This window comes from Patiria miniata, unplaced genomic scaffold, assembly GCF_015706575.1.
Source record: "Patiria miniata isolate m_02_andy unplaced genomic scaffold, ASM1570657v1 HiC_scaffold_24, whole genome shotgun sequence".
Lineage (NCBI taxonomy): Eukaryota > Metazoa > Echinodermata > Asteroidea > Valvatida > Asterinidae > Patiria > Patiria miniata.
In genome coordinates this window covers 6,236,565-6,254,512 of record NW_024037063.1, presented here as the reverse complement: position 1 = coordinate 6,254,512, position 17,948 = coordinate 6,236,565, and the positions used below count along the sequence as shown (strand labels likewise).

The window sequence follows — 17,948 nt, the reverse complement described above, 5'->3', positions numbered from 1 at the left end:
TAATTGTTCATCAGACAGATGGTGGTTTGAGACACAAGGATCTTCTTTGACCTTTAATTATTAGTCCGTGTAGTTGGGATTTCATCACCTACTTGTGTTACCATGGTATGTGGTTTTGAGTCATCTGCATTTTATGTTCCAAAGAATTTATTTTCTTTACTCGGAATCCCGATTTATTATCCAACTTCGATGTTTTTGTTTTCAGGGATCGTTTTTTTTGGTGGAATGGCCTGATATGAGGACTCTTGACATTTTGAAAGGCTGATTCATTTTGAGTATAAAAAGTCAGACCATACTTTTTCAGTGCCATTTTTATTGTGTCTGCCATGACATTTCAAGAATTATATTTTACTCCCATTTGATTGTTTACGTAGTTACGTTTACACTCTTTGAGTCTTTGCTGTAAAAATGCAACTTTAATGTCTTTTCAATTTTGTGGTTCTGCAGTGATCTGCAGAAAAGTCACTCAATCTCCAAATGCCTACACAGTTGTGGTAAAAGAAGATGTTATATATTCACTGTTAAACTGTTCTCAGCAGCTTTTGCCTAGAGATGGCATACTCACTACCACAAGACTAGGGGAAAAATCTGTAAGTGAAAATAATATTGAATTAAATAACGCAAAATTAGGCGTGCTCTGATCAGATGGATAACCAGCCCCTATAAGCCCCTATTTCATCAGGATCTTGTGGTTTGATTCAGAGCTTTTCAGAATCTTGTGGTTTGATTCAGAGCTTTGTGGTTTGTGTGGTTTTGTGGTTTTGTGCCTGGGGGTCAAATAAAGAGACCAAAAACTTCCCTAACTCTGTATTCTTCCAGTTCTTGTTAAGAATGAGAGAGTTACTGATTTTCGTGGAAGTAAAATGTCAAGTGACACTTTTTGGGGCAAGGTTGAACCACTGTAGGCCTAATGATAATTAATTTCAAGTCAAATAATATCAAATATCTTTAAATATCACTAGTTTACAGTAGGCCAAAGTATGTTTACATCATAATACTGTCACCGTCTAGTTATCAAAATATTTAAAATGACTTGGAAGTGTTTGTAACTGAAAGGAAAGATGATTGTCCTCATGTAGCGTCTTAAATCCTTGTGAGATCACCATTTCCAAGTAGACAGGATGTATACTAGCTTGATTCATTCTGCCATTAATCTTTCAAGAGACTTGAGATCTCAATTGATCTCACCAGGTGTCTTTCAAAGTAGGGGATATGGATTCCTAGTATGGTGGATTTTGCCACTCTAAAAGTGGTGATGTCATTTTGAAAACCTTCAGAAACATATTGTAGACTTCAACTTCTTAGAATGTTGGACTCTGTTCTAAAACTTTTCATACAGCCCAAGTATGCCACCCAAGTGTAAAGATTCTGTTTAATTGCAATTGACATGGCTATTCTCTTTTCAATGGAAGCAGTAGTTCTGACTCAGAATCTTTTCTTTTTTTAACTCTGAAAAAGGATTGACAAAGGAAATAATCCTACATGAACACCCTCTATGGATGGATGCAGGGAAGATTAATGGTTTTACTGCGCTCCAAAGGCATGTGGATTTGCATGCAATTTATTTAAAACAAAAATTATTTTTAACTGCTATCAAAGCATTTGTGGACAGCACAGTTTCTTCCAGATTCTCTCTACAAACTGGCCATTGCAATTTAGGATTATTATGTGATTAAGAGAATCATGAATTCTAGGAATTAGGATGAAGAAATTATACAGTGTGAATTTCTTCTATACACCCCTTTGACCTAAAATTCTCAAACAGTACGTAGGGTGCCCTAAAGGTGTTCTTTACTGTCTCTGAATTTGTCTACAGGAGCCATACTATATTGTGAAAATTCTTTATCTCAAGAATGCTTACAAGAGCTGAAATTTTATAGTTAAGAGTCGTCACCAATAACACAAATTTGGTTGGATGGAAGTCCAAGTAATCATACAGTGATTATTGGGAAGGATTGTAGATAATTGTCATCAACAATCTCAAAGCGCTTTACAAATTTATTACCCCGTTCATTAGGCCACGAGACCACGCAGCAGCTGAGCTCAGCGCAGAGGTACCCATTAAAAATAACTCCTGGGTTTAGTAGAGCAATTGTAGTTAAGTGTCTTGCCCACCAAAAGTAAAAACACCATGTTCCTGGCAGGGTTTGTAGCAGGGCCTATAGTGACACATACAATTTTTGTAAAGTGGATTGTGTGTTCAGCATCTATTATCTAAGTATGGTACATAAATCACTTTTGGCTTAAACAAACAATAAAATTTACCTAAAATCAAACTGAGTAAATAAGGATTAAATTTGTTAATAGGCTGCCAATTAAATGATAAAGTTACAGCTTATGAATGGTGTATAATCTTAAAAAGTCTAATAAATACATACAGTGCAAAATAAGCTCTATGAAATGAACTATTCTAATAATTCAATTAATTTAACTGGAAAACATGAATATATAGTTGTTTCATTTAAATCTAGAGTTTGTGAAATTAAACACTGTAGCAATTAGAAAGCAAACTATATGATTCATTTTTTTATTGAGCTCATCAATGCCCTGTGGTATGGTACATGTGAGTTGCACAGTTCCAGGTGATAGTCTGCTGCCCTCTATAGGTGACTGATGATATTTTAAAGTGTGGCTACTCGAGTTGAAATGCAAGATTTTGTGAAACAGAAAACTCATTCAGAAGGGAAACCAATTGTCATGGTAACCTATCCCAATTCAGTTCTTGTTTCTACGACCTTTTCTTTGGCAGTTTTTCATATCAGAGCTTTTCATCCAGTCACATTTGTCTGCCTTCCTTCCCTTGGCATAGCAACGGGAGTGCCTGGCAATGCAATCATTGTCATGGTAACCTATCCCATGTTGGATGTGGTCGTCGTGTGGTGGCAGATAGACACATGTGGTAGAAGGAAGATCACTGGTGCATTCTGGGTTACCACAGGTCATAATCTACAGAGGTCAGATGGATTGTGTTAGAGCATGTACCGGTAAGGGTGGATCCAAGTGTTGTTTGGGTGGCTTACCCCCAACCCAACTGACCAAGTAATAATATTTACAAAATGGGAAATAATCCCAAATGTCTCTAATAATAATAATAAAGGCATTTGTATGGCGCTTTATGTAAAAATACCTCAAAGTGCCTCACAATAAAAAACTATAGAACCTATAGGCAATGAAAATACTTAAAAGAAAATATGAACGTTAGTTAAAGTGCTACAGTGACAAGTACTTAAACACGAAAGCAAACCAAACTGCCAGAAAAAAAACAATTGAAACCTAAAAAACCTTTAAAAAGCCAAATCAAAAGCATTCAAAATATCAATTATTTACAAATACCACATGCACCTTAAGAGTGCTAAAAGTAGAAAACCTCCAATGCAACACAGGGGGAAAATGGCTACAAAAGCAAAAAGGTACCATACAACACATAACGCCAAACCAAAAAAAAGTAAAATGCATAAAAATTCACCACAAGCTCCTCTCAATTGTCTTTATTCAAAAATTCCACACACAGTATATGAGATGATGTAGAGACAACTCTTTCTCCGAAATTGATTGAGGGGTGCTTAATTACAATGCACGGCCACCTGTACTGATAAGGTCTCAAAGTTCTCAAATTGTTCAAAAGCTGTATTCTTACCTGACACATGTCACATAATTGACCGTAGTTATTCTTTAGACCTCTCTTCTGTAGTTTGGAGATATGGCGGTATTCCTGAATCCAGTCACACATATTGATCTGGCCTGCTTCACCCCCTGGTAAAAGAAGAGCCAAACTCAACAATCTGATCAAGTGCAGCCAACAGTCAGCCAACATCTTTTAGAGATGTATTGTCAGTGCTATTTTGAGTTTCAACCCCCCCCCCCCCCACAAATCTTTATTCAATGACACTATCATAGAAGATGGAAATGAAACATGCCAAGACCTTGTTTAAGAACACCGTCGGTCCTGTCAAGTTTACTTTTATTAGGAGGCTTTGATTTTACCGTATGTTGAATGAAACAATCTCAGGAACTATTGGAGCTGAATAATGATATAGCGCCCTCTAGAATTAGGAGGCTAAGTGCAAACTTAGCTTTGTCACATTTATCACTTTGTGTTGGAAACGTCTCATCAGAGCAGGCATGATTTGGTTGTTGGGTGGAAGATGGGGGTCAGGGGGGTTTGGGAGGGGTGAACGGGGCTTTGGGTATCACAGCTTGATATGCTTTGTTTGTTTGGAGTGATTGAAGTTGCACAGGGGTGTTGGCGTGTTTGTTTCTCTTACAAAATTTCGAAGAAAAAAAGAAAGAAAATAGATATTGGCTGTCTTCTAAAAAAAGTACTACCGTATCCTATAAGTATTAATTTCAGAATCACACATCTGTCCTATTAGAAGCCACTGTGGACAAGGTTTCCATGTTAAAGCCTGAATACCTGATTGCAAATTTGGTTACCAGAGAAGAGTGTTAAATATCAGTATGCAATGTGAGACTTGAAAATATTTCTTAGCGTTGTGATTTAAAAAGTAAAAACAGCTCATATTTGAATGTCACAGCCTACCTGCTAGGAGGTAAGATTTGCCTGCTCTGAGTTCCACACCACAGAATCCCATGCCTGGATATGGACTCTTAAGCTCCAGCTCCTCCCCCTCAATCAGTGAATCTCCGCCCACATTCTTATACACAGTCTGGATCGTGATGATATAGATGATCTCATAGTTCCATGGTTCTTGGTTGATGATGCGATTCTTTAGCAGTCGTTTGTCCTTTCTGTTGGCTCTTTGATTGTTGTGTCTGTGAGCTGGCATCGCGTCAATGAATTCTGCAGGTTAAATATTAGATTGGGATTAGATCAGCTTTTTTTTTGGGGGGGGGGAGGGGTGCTCTTGTCTAAAGATTAAGAATTAACCTTGATTGATAGTCAATAAGACTTCAATACTAAATAACTTGGTTTTTTTTATAGTAAAGGACAGTTCTGGTACAGGTATGTAAAATTTTTCATTGGCTGTTTCTATAAATATTGGAAAAACATCGATAAGAAGGGAAGGAATGAGAAAACAATAGAATAAATTAAACAGTTTTGAAAATCTCCTCGAAAACAGACCCCCCTGAAGGATGAAATGGAAAGGTTGCTTTTTTCAAACCCTTATGGATCCTAGTAAAGGTAATATGCAACATTTGCAAACATCAACAAAGTTTGTCAAACAAACTACCAAATTAGTACAAAATGCCTTACTTGACTGTGAAATCCTGTGAAATCGTAGCTCCTGGTGTGCTGTCATTTTCAAATTCAGTTAATTTTTTTCAAAATTAAAACAAAATTTACCAAATTTATTTTGTCCACATTTTGTTTAAAATTGGTTACACATCCGTGAATGGGTGCAAGCAAGCTGATGATTCCCTGACCTGACAATTCCCCTGCATATAAATTGCTCCGTTTCATCTGAAGTAGGGTCAGGGAAACAAACTACAAGAACAGCATTTTTTTCTTGGTTTTTCCAGCATACGAACACAAAACTTTGAAAAGGTCAGTGTAACAACATTTGCTATAAAATACAAACCCCCAAATCCATCCATTTCTGAAAATAACAGCAATGGGAAATGTTGTATATATTACCTTTAAATAATTGGATAATATTCTGAATAAACCCTCTTGTGATACTCAAAAATACTGGTATTCTCAGTAATCCTTGTATGCAAATATGTTACGTTTCCTCCAGGAACAATGTAATTAAAAAATATTATCATACCATTTTGGTCCTGGTCCTGGGATGATGGGAGTGCTGTTGACTTGTCAACCTCTTTGCCTGTTGCTTCAGGCCCCTGTGTGAGGGGATTTGATGTCATGTATGATGTAGGGTTTGTCAGGGTTTCTGTCACTGTAGTTGACTCTGTGTCCAAGTCTGGAATGAGCTGCCATTGTATCAAAACCACTCGACCGCGAATCACTGAGAAAAATGATATCAACAGATATTTGTTTATGTAGTAAAGTAAAATGTTTATAAGGTTAAACGAAGATCTCAATTTCACCAAACAATATGTAACTTAAAGCAACTGTCTTCCATTTTGGGAGATTTGTTGTTTAATACCAACCTTTCCATATGCATAAACTAAGTTGGTTCAGTGATTTTATCAGTTACATGACAAATTAGTTAGAGGACATATTTATTTTATCATTATTTTGAAATTAAGTTATCGTGCAAAAGCATTCAAGTTTGTACATTTAAATAAAATTCAGACTTTCCGATCTGGAGTAGACTGTAACAAGGAAGTGCTGTTACCGTGGAGTGTTACTATGGCAATGGTGAAAGATCATGTAGAATTAATAAACAATCTGAATTCCTTCCAAACAAAGCTGTATAAATCATGCTGTGTATACTCCATGGTTCCCTAAACTTTAAGTGAAGGTGACATGTTTATTTATTGAGTCTGTAATGTTGATAATTGAAATTCTTGTTTTGCTGTGGAAAGGATTAGCCCTACCAAGCGTACTAATGCTTGGATGATTATGCCTATATAAAGAGAAAATTGTTTTTTTAATCTAACAAAATAATTGGTCTTTTCAAAAAGTAAAAGAAAATGTGAACGGTTCTGAAGATTTCTGAAATATGTATCGCCAAAAATAATAAAGAATGAAAAGCCAATTTAAGAAACTACTTTTAGATGAAAAAATTACTGAAATTGCTCAGTCGAATGATCACATTTAAATGCAATGACCCTGAAACCTGTTTTGTCCCAAAAACAAAAAAGCAGTTTATTGTGTATTCTGACTGTTTGGAACAATAAAGAAAATGACACAGAATACTTGTTTCAACAACTGTCATTTATTGTACTACAAATATCTTTATCAACAAACCTGGTTAGGCAAACAATGTGATTTATAAAATCCACTTTTTGAAAAAAAGACGGATCTTCAAAAGAACTTTGTTGAATATTTTTAACTTTTAGACTTTTAGATATTTGAAGACAATTGTGACAACCATTCTTGATATCGCATTTTTGAAGGAATGAGGTTCGAAGGTTATATTGTGTTTAAATGGTGATATTCTTTGAACGCATTGAACAATTTTAGTAATAGCTTATGAAATTGTCTTTCCAGTCATTATTTTTTTTGGTGCTGCCTATTTTTTTAAATATGGGTTTGGATTCTACTTTTTTTGACTCACCATGTTTATTGAAAATGATGGATGGGGAATAGACACATAATGCAGACCGTCCTGTACATGAAAAACTAAATCACTAGTTAGCGATGTGGTACTTGATTCTACAGATTTTACAATGAAAACTTAGTCAATTAGTCCTTACCATAGTTTGCTGTACAGAAGTGTTGCTGTGGATGAATTCGTGTGCAGTTACAACTCGCTGTACTCTCCACAGTTTGGAAGGATGCAATAGTTGCAGCTACTGCCAGTATCTTGATTCCAGCGGCAATGTTACACATCTTGACATTGGCTCCAGGTTGTTCCTCAGATGTCTTCTCTGGTGATATCTGGTGTCACTTTTGTAACTTTTCCCTTTTTGGTTTCTTTTTGTGTTTTATTGATAAGCAGAAAATGGAAACATTGAATTTTTCACTTTTTATTCAGTCGTGAAACAGCTTTAGTTTGGAAAGAAGCAGTTTCACATGAGTTCAGTACATTTCACAGGACAGTTTGGTTTGACACTTGTCAGCTTAAAGTGTCTGATGATCTAGATCTTAATTTCACAGATTTTTGTTTTTTTGAAGAATGGTGGAATTTTGACTTGAATTTAAATGAGGATGATTTGGTGTGCGTTGAGCACTGTCTGTCCACTGCAGGATGTACATGTACCATTCCAAGGTATGGTGTCCTGTCCAACTTGTTGCTTAATCTGATATAATACTAGACTCAGGAAGCTACAGGTAGATTGCCATTCTCATGACAGTTACATCGACTGGTGTTACTCCCTGTGGGATTGGTTGCCATAGAGATTGTACTAATTCTGTGCTCATGTGGTGGATCACAGTGTTTATGTGACCTAAGGTCAAGTGCACTGAATTCAATCATGAACACCTTAAGACAAGGCCCCAAAAAGTGTTGACTAGAATAGTAAATGTTGACGCGCTAAGCAAAAAATGTGGGATGTACAATCACTGGAAAGTTATACATCAGATACAGGGAGTGGACCATGCTAATTTACTTGCACTTATAGTCACCCCATGAATTCAGCCAAAGATGTTAACATTTTTTTCATCAATCCCACATACATTTTAATATCTTTTTATTTATTTTTTTTACTCTTCAACATAAGTTATTATAAGCACTGCATGCTCAGTGCTGTCCAAGAGTTTGCAGGAAGTCACAGTTTGCTCGGTGGGATTCAAACTCAAGATGTCCTGCTTATTAGCACAGATGTCTTACAACTCTACCCCTCAGCTTAATTGCTGGGGTTTTGTTGAGTCAGTTAAATATGGTAAAGCAAAGGAGGCCTCAATCAATTTTTCTTGATGTATTGCACAATAAGTTTCTGTATGAAAACTTTCTGCAATTGAAATTGGTGATGAAGCTGGTGAACTCAAAATAAAGAACCTCCAGGAAATCCTGTCAATAGCTCCATGGTTTTATGTAATAAATAAAGATGCTTGTAGCAGATAAATTTTGTCTTTTGCTCAATCCCACTCCATATGTGTTTTAACCAATTCCAATAAAATTTCCACCGTTTAAAAAAAACCTAGATTGTGTTAATCTACAATTTAAACATAACTTGATTCTAAACCAGTTCCTGAATTTGTGTTGGGAAAAAAATTAGAGATAAAAGAAGAACACATGTGGACAAGTTTGACAGACTTTGAACCAACTTTTGACCGTACACGTTGAAAGCTGACAACGAAATCTGGAAATTGGCTACCATTTATCTCTGTCCAATTTCCTCCGGTTTCGATTTGTGTTGCCCTGGAGTGTGGTACCGGTAGGCTTGTGATTCACATGTCTTTCCACTTCAGACACCAAATTTTAACATCAGTAGGCTGTAGAGGGCAGACTTTAGTTCTTGCACAGACCCATTGGATGGTTATTGTCTCTTTTAGCTTTTTAATCTCGTTTGAAAAAATTTAGAGAATAATACTATAAGCGTTAACTTATGTAAAATGGTTTAGAAGAACTTTAGACTTTTTTTTTTAGGGGTGAGGGTGGGTGGGTTTTTTTTTAAAATTTTGACAGTTTTTTCTTTGGTTTCTTTCAAAATTTGGATATATTTGCTCAGTTTGTTAGTTATACAATTATGTTAATCCCCAAAAAGTCAGTTAGGATGAATATTCCCTGATGGCTGCTGTATGAAAATCGAATACGTTTATTAGTAAGAGTTCATCCCTCCTGCATATAGGCCCATTGCTGATTATGCAGCTTGCCAGATATAAAGTTCCTAAATAACCTTCTAATTTGAGCATTCAACCTCAAATTGCATTAAGCTTAGATTACAATTTAGCAATCAGCTTTATTGAACAACCAACCTCAGACCAGCTTTCCAAATTCAGCTGAAGATCCAGGTTGAAAAGTGGAAACGTACTGGGATATATGACCCTTATTTCTGTATATACTTGAACTTTTTAAATTTGACAGAAATCACACCATGCAAATTGGTTACAAAGATCACTTTATTTAATCTTATCATTCACGGATTTGACTACTATATATTTTGAGTTGAGTCACTTGACATTTATAATACCAGATTTATTTTTGACAGAGAGTTCCCCAACTCCGATAAGCCTCGTTTGTGGTTTTCTTATCAACTTAATGTGGTACTAAGTCGTATCTTGTCTGCAGGAATAGTAACTGATTATTCTGATTTTGGTCCATATATGACTTAACAAACTTTGGTGACTTTTTAAACTTTCTCAACTTTATGACGCTGATCTTAGTTTTGAATATTACAGAATTTCCACAATCGAATTTTCAATAATTTATACAATTGAAGAAAAAAAACAATGCTAAGAAAATGTTTCTCTTTCTAAAATTTTGATTGAGCTTGGGGGTTTTAAAGATATAGGGGTCGAGAAACTACTTTTTCTATCGTGAACCGATTGGTGATGAAAGAGTCTTACAAGTTTACAGCATAATTATCTGTGAATAAATACACGATTTATGGGTGACATTTTTGACGAATATCAAATATTATATTTGTACCTATTTCCAAAGTTATAGCACAACTGTTGAAAGATTTCTGCTGGTTCTTTCAGAAAGGCATGACTTACATGTAGATGTCGTCTCATAGTCTTGGTTTCTAGACTTGTTTTGATTTTTGTTCCTCTTATACAGCTGGTCCTGATGCCTGATTGGCTGTTTTGGCAATGTGACGAAACAGCCAATTAGTGCACCCACTTGTGTGTGATAACTCATCTGCGACAGGTTCATTTATCTAGATGCATACTAATAAACAAAAAAGTTAATTGATTAGGCCACCCATGAGATGTACATGTATGCATACAAGGCCTTGGCATTGACAATCTGGATGAACAAATATAGGTGAAGGTTAATGGTCTTCTCATCAGGGCTAGAGAACTGGGTCAGAAAGAAGTACAATGTGCATACTATATAGATATGGAAATATATGTTCATTGACTGCAGATAGGAATTAGAGAGGAACATAAAAATAATTCCAATGCTCTAACAAGTATTTACAGTTTCTCTTGATATAAATAAGTCAACAGCATGTTGTGACAAATACAAAAGATGATTGTTAGGTCTTTTTTTGGCGAGGGGGGGGGGCGCGATTGGTAAATTAATGTAAATTAAATATTGGATTTTGCCCTTCAAAAAAGAATTTCATCAAACAGAAAGTGATTGGATTTGAACAATCCAGCTGCCCCAGTGAGCTCTGTAGCAAAGTGGTAAGACATGCAGGAGGTTGTGGGTTCGAGTCCCACCTAAGTAAGCTTCTGAATTGTTTTTCTCTAATTTACATAATTTCATTAAAACTGTGAGTATTCAATGTTAATGAAATTAAGCCAACAGACCCCAATTGATAATTCTTGGAATTTCACTGTTATGTATAAAAATAATCTGCTGTTTTAACTTTCTAAATTAAAGTAATTGTTTGCATACTTGTTTAAAAACAACGGTTAAGAAGAAGAGTTTAAATTTGTGTGCCATACTTAGTCACTTCATGAAGCAGTTAAGGACTACCGGTACATGTAGAATTTCTTTTACATTGTTTGATTAAATGACTTATAATTTAAAACAGGTTCAAATTACCTTAGGATGATCCAAAAGATTTCGACATATGCATTTCAACTCTGAACTATAACTTAAAGGCAAGTTGTGGTTGGTTAAAATTATCCTTTCCCAATTTTTTTTTTTTGGCAAGTCATACTATGATTTTGTCCTCTGCTCCCTGTAATGGTTTGTAATCTTTTCCAAGATTCCTTTGGCTTCCTGACTGTCAACAGGTGGATAAGGGAATGCATCTGCCATGTCAGAGATAGAGGAAGGATTCTTGGAATCAAAAGGGTTTCTACTAAACTCATCCTCATGTACTGCCATTGGATCATCCCCTGATAAAGGAAAATGAGGCTTAAAAAAGTCTGAATCATAATCTTTACTGTCTGAACTTTCACTTGGCTGAGGATTCATTGTAGTTGAAAACAATGTCACCTTTGATTTATTTGGTTTACTTGTTGGTTGGATTGTAATTTGTTTATTTGTGTAGTTACTGAATGGTACAGAAGAATTCTTAGAAGATTCTGTAATTTCTTCAAACTGTAATGATAAATTTGTCTTGAGATCAACTGGCATAGCATTTGATGTGTTAAAGTCTCCAGTGTCAGGGTTGGGCTGTTGTTCATCTTGATGAGGTGACAAAATTGATGTTGCCATTTGTGTATCCTCATCTCTTTGCTTCTGGAGATGTTGTTGTGTAATCTTGTCTAAGATATCTGATGCTTCCTGGCCTGCTACTGGTGGTGGAGGTAAGCCCATGGCATGATGCGGCATGTGAACATGATGAGAACTGAAGAAAGGGTTGGTATCTCTTGAACCTTGGTCAGACATGGAGGGATCTTGGTGTTCATGTGGCAAATCTTTTTGTTTTACCTGGTCAGTGAAGATTGGAGCAGTTCCTTGTTTGGTGATATCTTGATCAGAAGTGGAGGATAGATCTACAGCAGGAGGATCTTGGTTGACACCTGGCAATGCATCTGTAGAGATTGGAGTAGGTTCTTGTTTCATATCATCTTCATCTGAGATATTCAGTTTCTTGTCAGCAGGCAGCGCAGGAAGTGTGTCAGTTGTTCGTTTTCTCTTTTGTTCCTTCTTTGGCATGATTTGAGAGGAACTGAGGTCAGGGGATGTTTGTTTGTTTGAAGATGCTTTATCATCTTTGCCGGTTCTCTTAGAACTTGGAGTTGAGATGACTGTTTGTGTACATGGAAGATTAAGATTTGGTGATGGATAGTTGAAGGATTTCTTTCTCATGCTATCACACTCTCTCATCTTTTGATGTGTAGACCAGGAGCATGTGCCTTGCGAAGTTTTCTGACATGCAGAGTATAACCCTTCACAATCCTGCAATCCTCTGTCAGTGTAGAAGCTGGGGTTGTAGACACATTGTGTGCAATCTGCTGGGGATGGCTGGAGGGTCAGTGACTCGCGTGCTTGTTGGGCCGTCTTGATCTGTTGCAGGAATAAAGGATTATGAAGTTAAAAATTACCGATAATGAAGAGTAACAATTTAAAGTGTATCACTATCCTCAGTACAGTAGAAGAAAAAAAAAAAAAACGAAGGAGTACCACTCCCATTTGAATCACATAGAGACAGATACCGGTAAAAAAAAAGAGTCACAAAAATAGATTCGGTGCAAGGATGTGATTAAAAAAAAAAAAGATTTGAAAAATGATGTTAGAACTGAAATGTTCACTACATGTTAAAATTGAAGCTTTACCCAAAGGCCGTATATAGGTCACTGAAGAGGTAATTGATGTTCCTGGCTTTTTTACCGTTTCCTTTCTGATAAGTCATGAATTTCCCTTTTACTTATAGCATTTTCCTCTGAGTGAGAATTTATGAGGGCAGTTCTGTAAAACTTTGATTTGGCAAGGTTGAGGTACCATGAAACGAATATGCAAGGAGGCAAACCTGTTTCCTTCCCTTGTCCAGCCCCTCATCACTTCCCTTAAAGTAATCCCAGTGCTGCAGGACTAGTATTCAACTTGCTTCGGTGTAGAGTTCAACCACTAAATGTAATTTAGTCAGATTATCATGTATGCCTTTATACTGCATTGACAATGTTTTTTGGATATTCAATCCTTTCTATTTTTTTTCAAAAGTCCAACAACGGAGTGAACACGTAAGCAGATGTAAATCAGTATGGTAGAGTACTTGGCCAACAAAATGGAAACAGGTTGATATCACATTAATGTTCTACGATAAGTCACACTCATTCTTCATGAGTGGGTCCATGGTTCCAACAGTCAGACACGTTTTGATTGTTTTATCAGGAAGATTAGTCTAGTCCTTGCTCTTTGAAAATGCACTTTGAAATATTTGCAATGACAAAGACGTGATGTTACATGTAATTAAATTCAGATAGTTTTTCATGAGGACTTTAAATGTTGAACAAAGCCTGTATTGGAGAAGATCCTTGCTGTTCAGTCTCAGTTTTGATGTTCGGTCTCAGTTTTGTTGTTGTTCAGTCTCAGTTTTTGATTAAGTAGGAGATGCAATTTAATGGAAATAGAGTTGAAAACCCTAGAAAGCAATATGTCTGGTTTAAATCTCAAAAGAGAACATAGAATTGGAAAAAGGATTCATAAAGTTGTCTAAAGGGATGCACATAACGGTCTGGGTAGACATTTAGCACATGTTTTTGGAGAGGGAAAGATGTCATTAGCACATTCTGCATTAAATAATGAGACGATGAAATGATCCTTACATTGCATGTGTTACAGTGTCTTGAATACACACGTCTGAGTTGCTGCTGTAAAGTGGCTGTCATCTGATGACAAGAGATTCTCCAGTCACATTGATGATGAAAAAAGTCACCTCCAGAAATAGTCCCTGTAACAAAATAATCAACATTAGTCTTGCATTACTGCATCCCAAGCCTGTTGAATTTATCCAGTTAAATATTGTAACGAAGACATTTTTAAGATATGAATCCATGAAACATCTACCGTCTGACTGCCTCATTTTCTTGCTATCAAGATGAAATAAGTCAATCTTATCATCTTTGAACGTTAAATGTCAAGGTATGATGAGAGAGCTCAGTTAGAAAAATGTGTATTTTAGGAAGTTTTTTTTACCATTAATCTAATGAATTTAGAAAACTGTTACAGGTGCATGAAGTCTGCAAATATAAACTGATGTCACGGGAGAATTGTCTGAGACCCTCAGAGGGAAGAATTGAAAAAAGTGGCTCTAGTTACATCTATGCTCTTTCAGATAATTCAACTGTACACGTTTTAAGAATTGCAAACCATTTTACTTTTGTTTGCTTTCTTCTTGTTCAGAAACTTATCTTGCTTCATCTTTTCCTATCAAGAGTTTTGTGTTTGTGGTGTCAATCCGCAAGACCACCAAACGTTGCAAATGTCAAGGGTAGATATTTCACCTAGATTTTACATTGTTTGTGTTTTCAATTATTCCTACAATTGATAAAATGTGTGACCTTTTATCAATCTGTAATCTCTTGATTAGCCTAAAAAAATTCCAATCTTCCACCCTCCCTGAAAACAATTAACATTTCCCCAGGGAGTTCTACATAACCTAAAAACATGTTGATTGTAAATACATAACCCTGGATACAGATATTGCAGAAATCACTTTTGTAGATCAGTGGACTGAGTGGAATAAACTTAGCAAGCTATAATAAGCTGAAGCTGAGTGCTAATTGACTGGGTTGAACAGCTTTTATATTAACTTACACTCCACATCTGACTAATTCATGAAGGAGATAAAGTGAACAGCAAATCAGTTAAGTTGGATTGAATTTCGAAAAGAACATTTGAAAGTAATAACAAAAATTGAATCATGCAGTGAAACCTACTACACTGTTCTCATATTAGTATTATGGGCATCTTTTCAACAGCCTCACTTGCAATGTGCATTGATTGATAACATTGTAATAGTGAATGTTATTTATAATTTCTTAGTGTTTAATTTTTTTTGCATTGCTACGTACCACTGAGTATATATTCCTCATTTAGTTGGAGACATTTCCCTTGACGGGATGGTTTCTCTGACACAGAATGAATGATAACAGTATTACCAGCAGCCATCGACAGTGATCCTTTGTAAATCTTGTTGATTTTCACTCTGTATTTGATGATGTGGCCAAGTGTTTTGTGTTCTTCTGTCATGTCTTCATCCGATGATGCAACTGCTGGCATCTGTTGCCTAGGTGATATATTTTCGTCAGGAGTTACTACCAAGGATGCTTCTTGTTTTGGTGTTCCATTTGTTGTGAGGAGATCTCTAGCTGGAGCTGCATTCATTTCCATGGTGCTTGTTGCTATAGTAGTTGATGCTGCAATAGCTGTTGCTGCTATGACAACAGATGCCGCTGCTGCTGTTGCTGCTACTTCCTTTTCTACTGTGGGATCTTTCTCTGGTACATTTATATTTTCTTTGCTCAAAACCTTACCCAGGATAACTGGAAATAAAACCAAAACAATTCTGTGAGTTTATACATTCAATTCACGATAGATTTAGATATCTCTGGTTATGTACATGTAAATATTTGGATACGTTTTGTCATGTTTGATTCAGTTTGGCAGTATATTACTGCTGGATTCACAATGTAAGTGTAGAAAACTCAGATTTTTTTAAGCCCTCAAATTAATTTCGCCTTTGAAAACATAAAGTTTTGGAATTCAAAATTTGTTGGAATCAATCTGAAATTTCTACAAAATTTCAACAAAATCTGTGGCACTACAAAATAGCATTAGATGCAAGTAACAGTTCAATTTATGTTAAATTCCTTGGAAAAAAAGCACAGTACCATAGAATAAGAAACAAAGAATACGCTATTATTAAGTTTTAAACACTTACCAAAGTCTGAGTGGCAGAAATGTTGTTGTGGGTGTCGTGGTGTGCAACTTTGCCATGTTGTTAGTTCCTCAATGTGACCAAGGCAAACCCTTGCAAGGAACATAAACAGCAGAACTACTCCTGGAGATCCTTGCATTTTCATTGTTCCTTGTGCCGTGGTCCCGTCTGACTTCTAAGCGATTCCCTTGTGAAGTGACTGAAGTTTCCTGAAGATCTACCACTGCTGTCAAAAACTTTATCTTGGGCAAATATGTATGTAAGATAGACCGCACTTGACATATGGAAGTTGAACACCTGATTCAAGCATTCCGAAATTCCATTGTTCTTTCTCGTTACCAGCTTTATCTTTTGTACTGGGGTGGGGTACCCCAGAATTAAGTTGGAACTTATTATTCTAATTATTTATTAATCAAAGAGATTTGCCCTTCTAAAGAGTCAAAGTGAGCAGGTGTTTGAATAGGATTTGAGTTTTAGAAGCATCGATGGACTTTATTCTTTAACTGATAGAGCTGCGAAGTTGACGAGTTCAGGTTCTTGATGGTTTGGCCAACAATGGAAAGAGATATTACTTGTGACGTACAAGTGTGTGAAATCCAAATATGAAGAGCTGTTGACTGTTGCTATTTGTTCTTTCAAAACGTACTGTAATCAGTCCTTTACATGCAAATTATGATCCAGGTGTGTGCAACACGTGTACCGGTACAAGGATATTGTAGACTCTATTCTGCACAAATAAGCAAGTACATGTATTCAATTCACAGACGCTGAGTAAGTCTATTGATAAAACTGTTCAAAAACTGTTTTACTAGGCCTTTTGTACAGATCTGATGTTGAAGAAGTTGGCATAGATACCAGTTCTACACTTGCAGTACCCGAATACCATGACTCTATAGTGGTCTGAATGTCATCACTTGCTGGCAACTTGCACTCACTCAATGTTAGCCTCACGTTCTTTAGAATTCATCCAGTTTGAATTGCATATCCTGCATTTTAGCCCCCTAGGGGCCGATGTATTGAACTAACATACCAGTACATTGGGTGTTTTTGTTTGTTAGATATTTTCCAAGAAAGTCTTACTGCTGTATCCTGGTGTGTAATCTAAACGTTCAAGGGATTTTCCCTATTTCTTCCAATTAAACCTTATTTCTGACACTTTTCCAAGATTTTTTGTTGTTGAAATTCTAGCTTAGAAATTGTGTACAGATTTGTAGTGAGTATTTGTTTCATATTTTATTTGGTTTGTTTAGTTATTGTCTTGAGTTTTAGCTTCTTTTTAAGTTTTACATTGTAGCTTTGTCTAACTCTAAGGTGTGACTTAAGGATATCAGGTGGATTTCCTAACAAAAGTAATGCGAAATTATTTTCGTGTTTTTTTAAACAAAAGAACTGTTGTGTAAAGTATAGTGATTTATGACAACAATGTTTCTGGCCAACCCAAAAAGGGGTTGGGGGGGGGGTGGGGCTAGTTTTTTGTTTGGCAAAACATCAGCTAAGCATTTTAGGGCCTTTTGGTTGAGTATATCATTTCAGAATTTTTTTCTTGTTTTTTAATTATCTCTTTAACAAGTTATCAGTTTTTGTGATTTAGATTGTTTGTTATAGTCATTGCAAATTGCATGAGTAGTGGAATTTGTTTTTTTGGTGGCAATATTCCACATCAACTGTATCAATCCTTGAACGTATCCCAAGAGAGCTAGAGAGAGAGGGAGGACGGTCATTCCTGAAAGGCTTAGTCAAAGGTCGAAACTTCAGAGGAAAATGATTTTGTTGATTTGTTACATTGATAAGAATGTTTCATGATGAAATGATCAGGTCAGCCTTCATCTAAAGGAAGATATCCGTACAATGTTATTTAATATAATTTGGGTGTTATTTAATATAATTAGGTGTTATTTAATATAATTTGATATATTCCTCGTCTCATACAGTTTTATTACTGAAGGATTGCTGTAACAGCGCCCTCTGTT

At 36.0% G+C, this 17,948-nt stretch overlaps 2 protein-coding genes across 2 annotated transcripts; both read right to left on the bottom strand.

The window, feature by feature from the left end:
* Positions 1-293: 293 nt before the first annotated feature.
* LOC119731728 lies at positions 294-8,981 on the bottom strand. The gene is made up of 5 exons (XM_038204954.1): positions 7,285-8,981; positions 5,730-5,927; positions 4,541-4,801; positions 3,638-3,753; positions 294-2,946 (listed from the first exon to the last, which is right to left on the bottom strand). Exons 1-5 carry the CDS (start codon positions 7,418-7,420, stop codon positions 2,716-2,718), a joined length of 942 nt encoding a protein of 313 aa, XP_038060882.1. The 5' UTR covers positions 7,421-8,981; the 3' UTR covers positions 294-2,715.
* Positions 8,982-9,970: 989 nt separating this feature from the next.
* On the bottom strand, positions 9,971-16,938 carry LOC119731727. Its single transcript, XM_038204953.1, has 4 exons — positions 15,982-16,938; positions 15,113-15,583; positions 13,865-13,989; positions 9,971-12,605 (listed from the first exon to the last, which is right to left on the bottom strand). Exons 1-4 carry the CDS (start codon positions 16,121-16,123, stop codon positions 11,307-11,309), a joined length of 2,037 nt encoding a protein of 678 aa, XP_038060881.1. The 5' UTR covers positions 16,124-16,938; the 3' UTR covers positions 9,971-11,306.
* Positions 16,939-17,948: the final 1,010 nt, after the last annotated feature.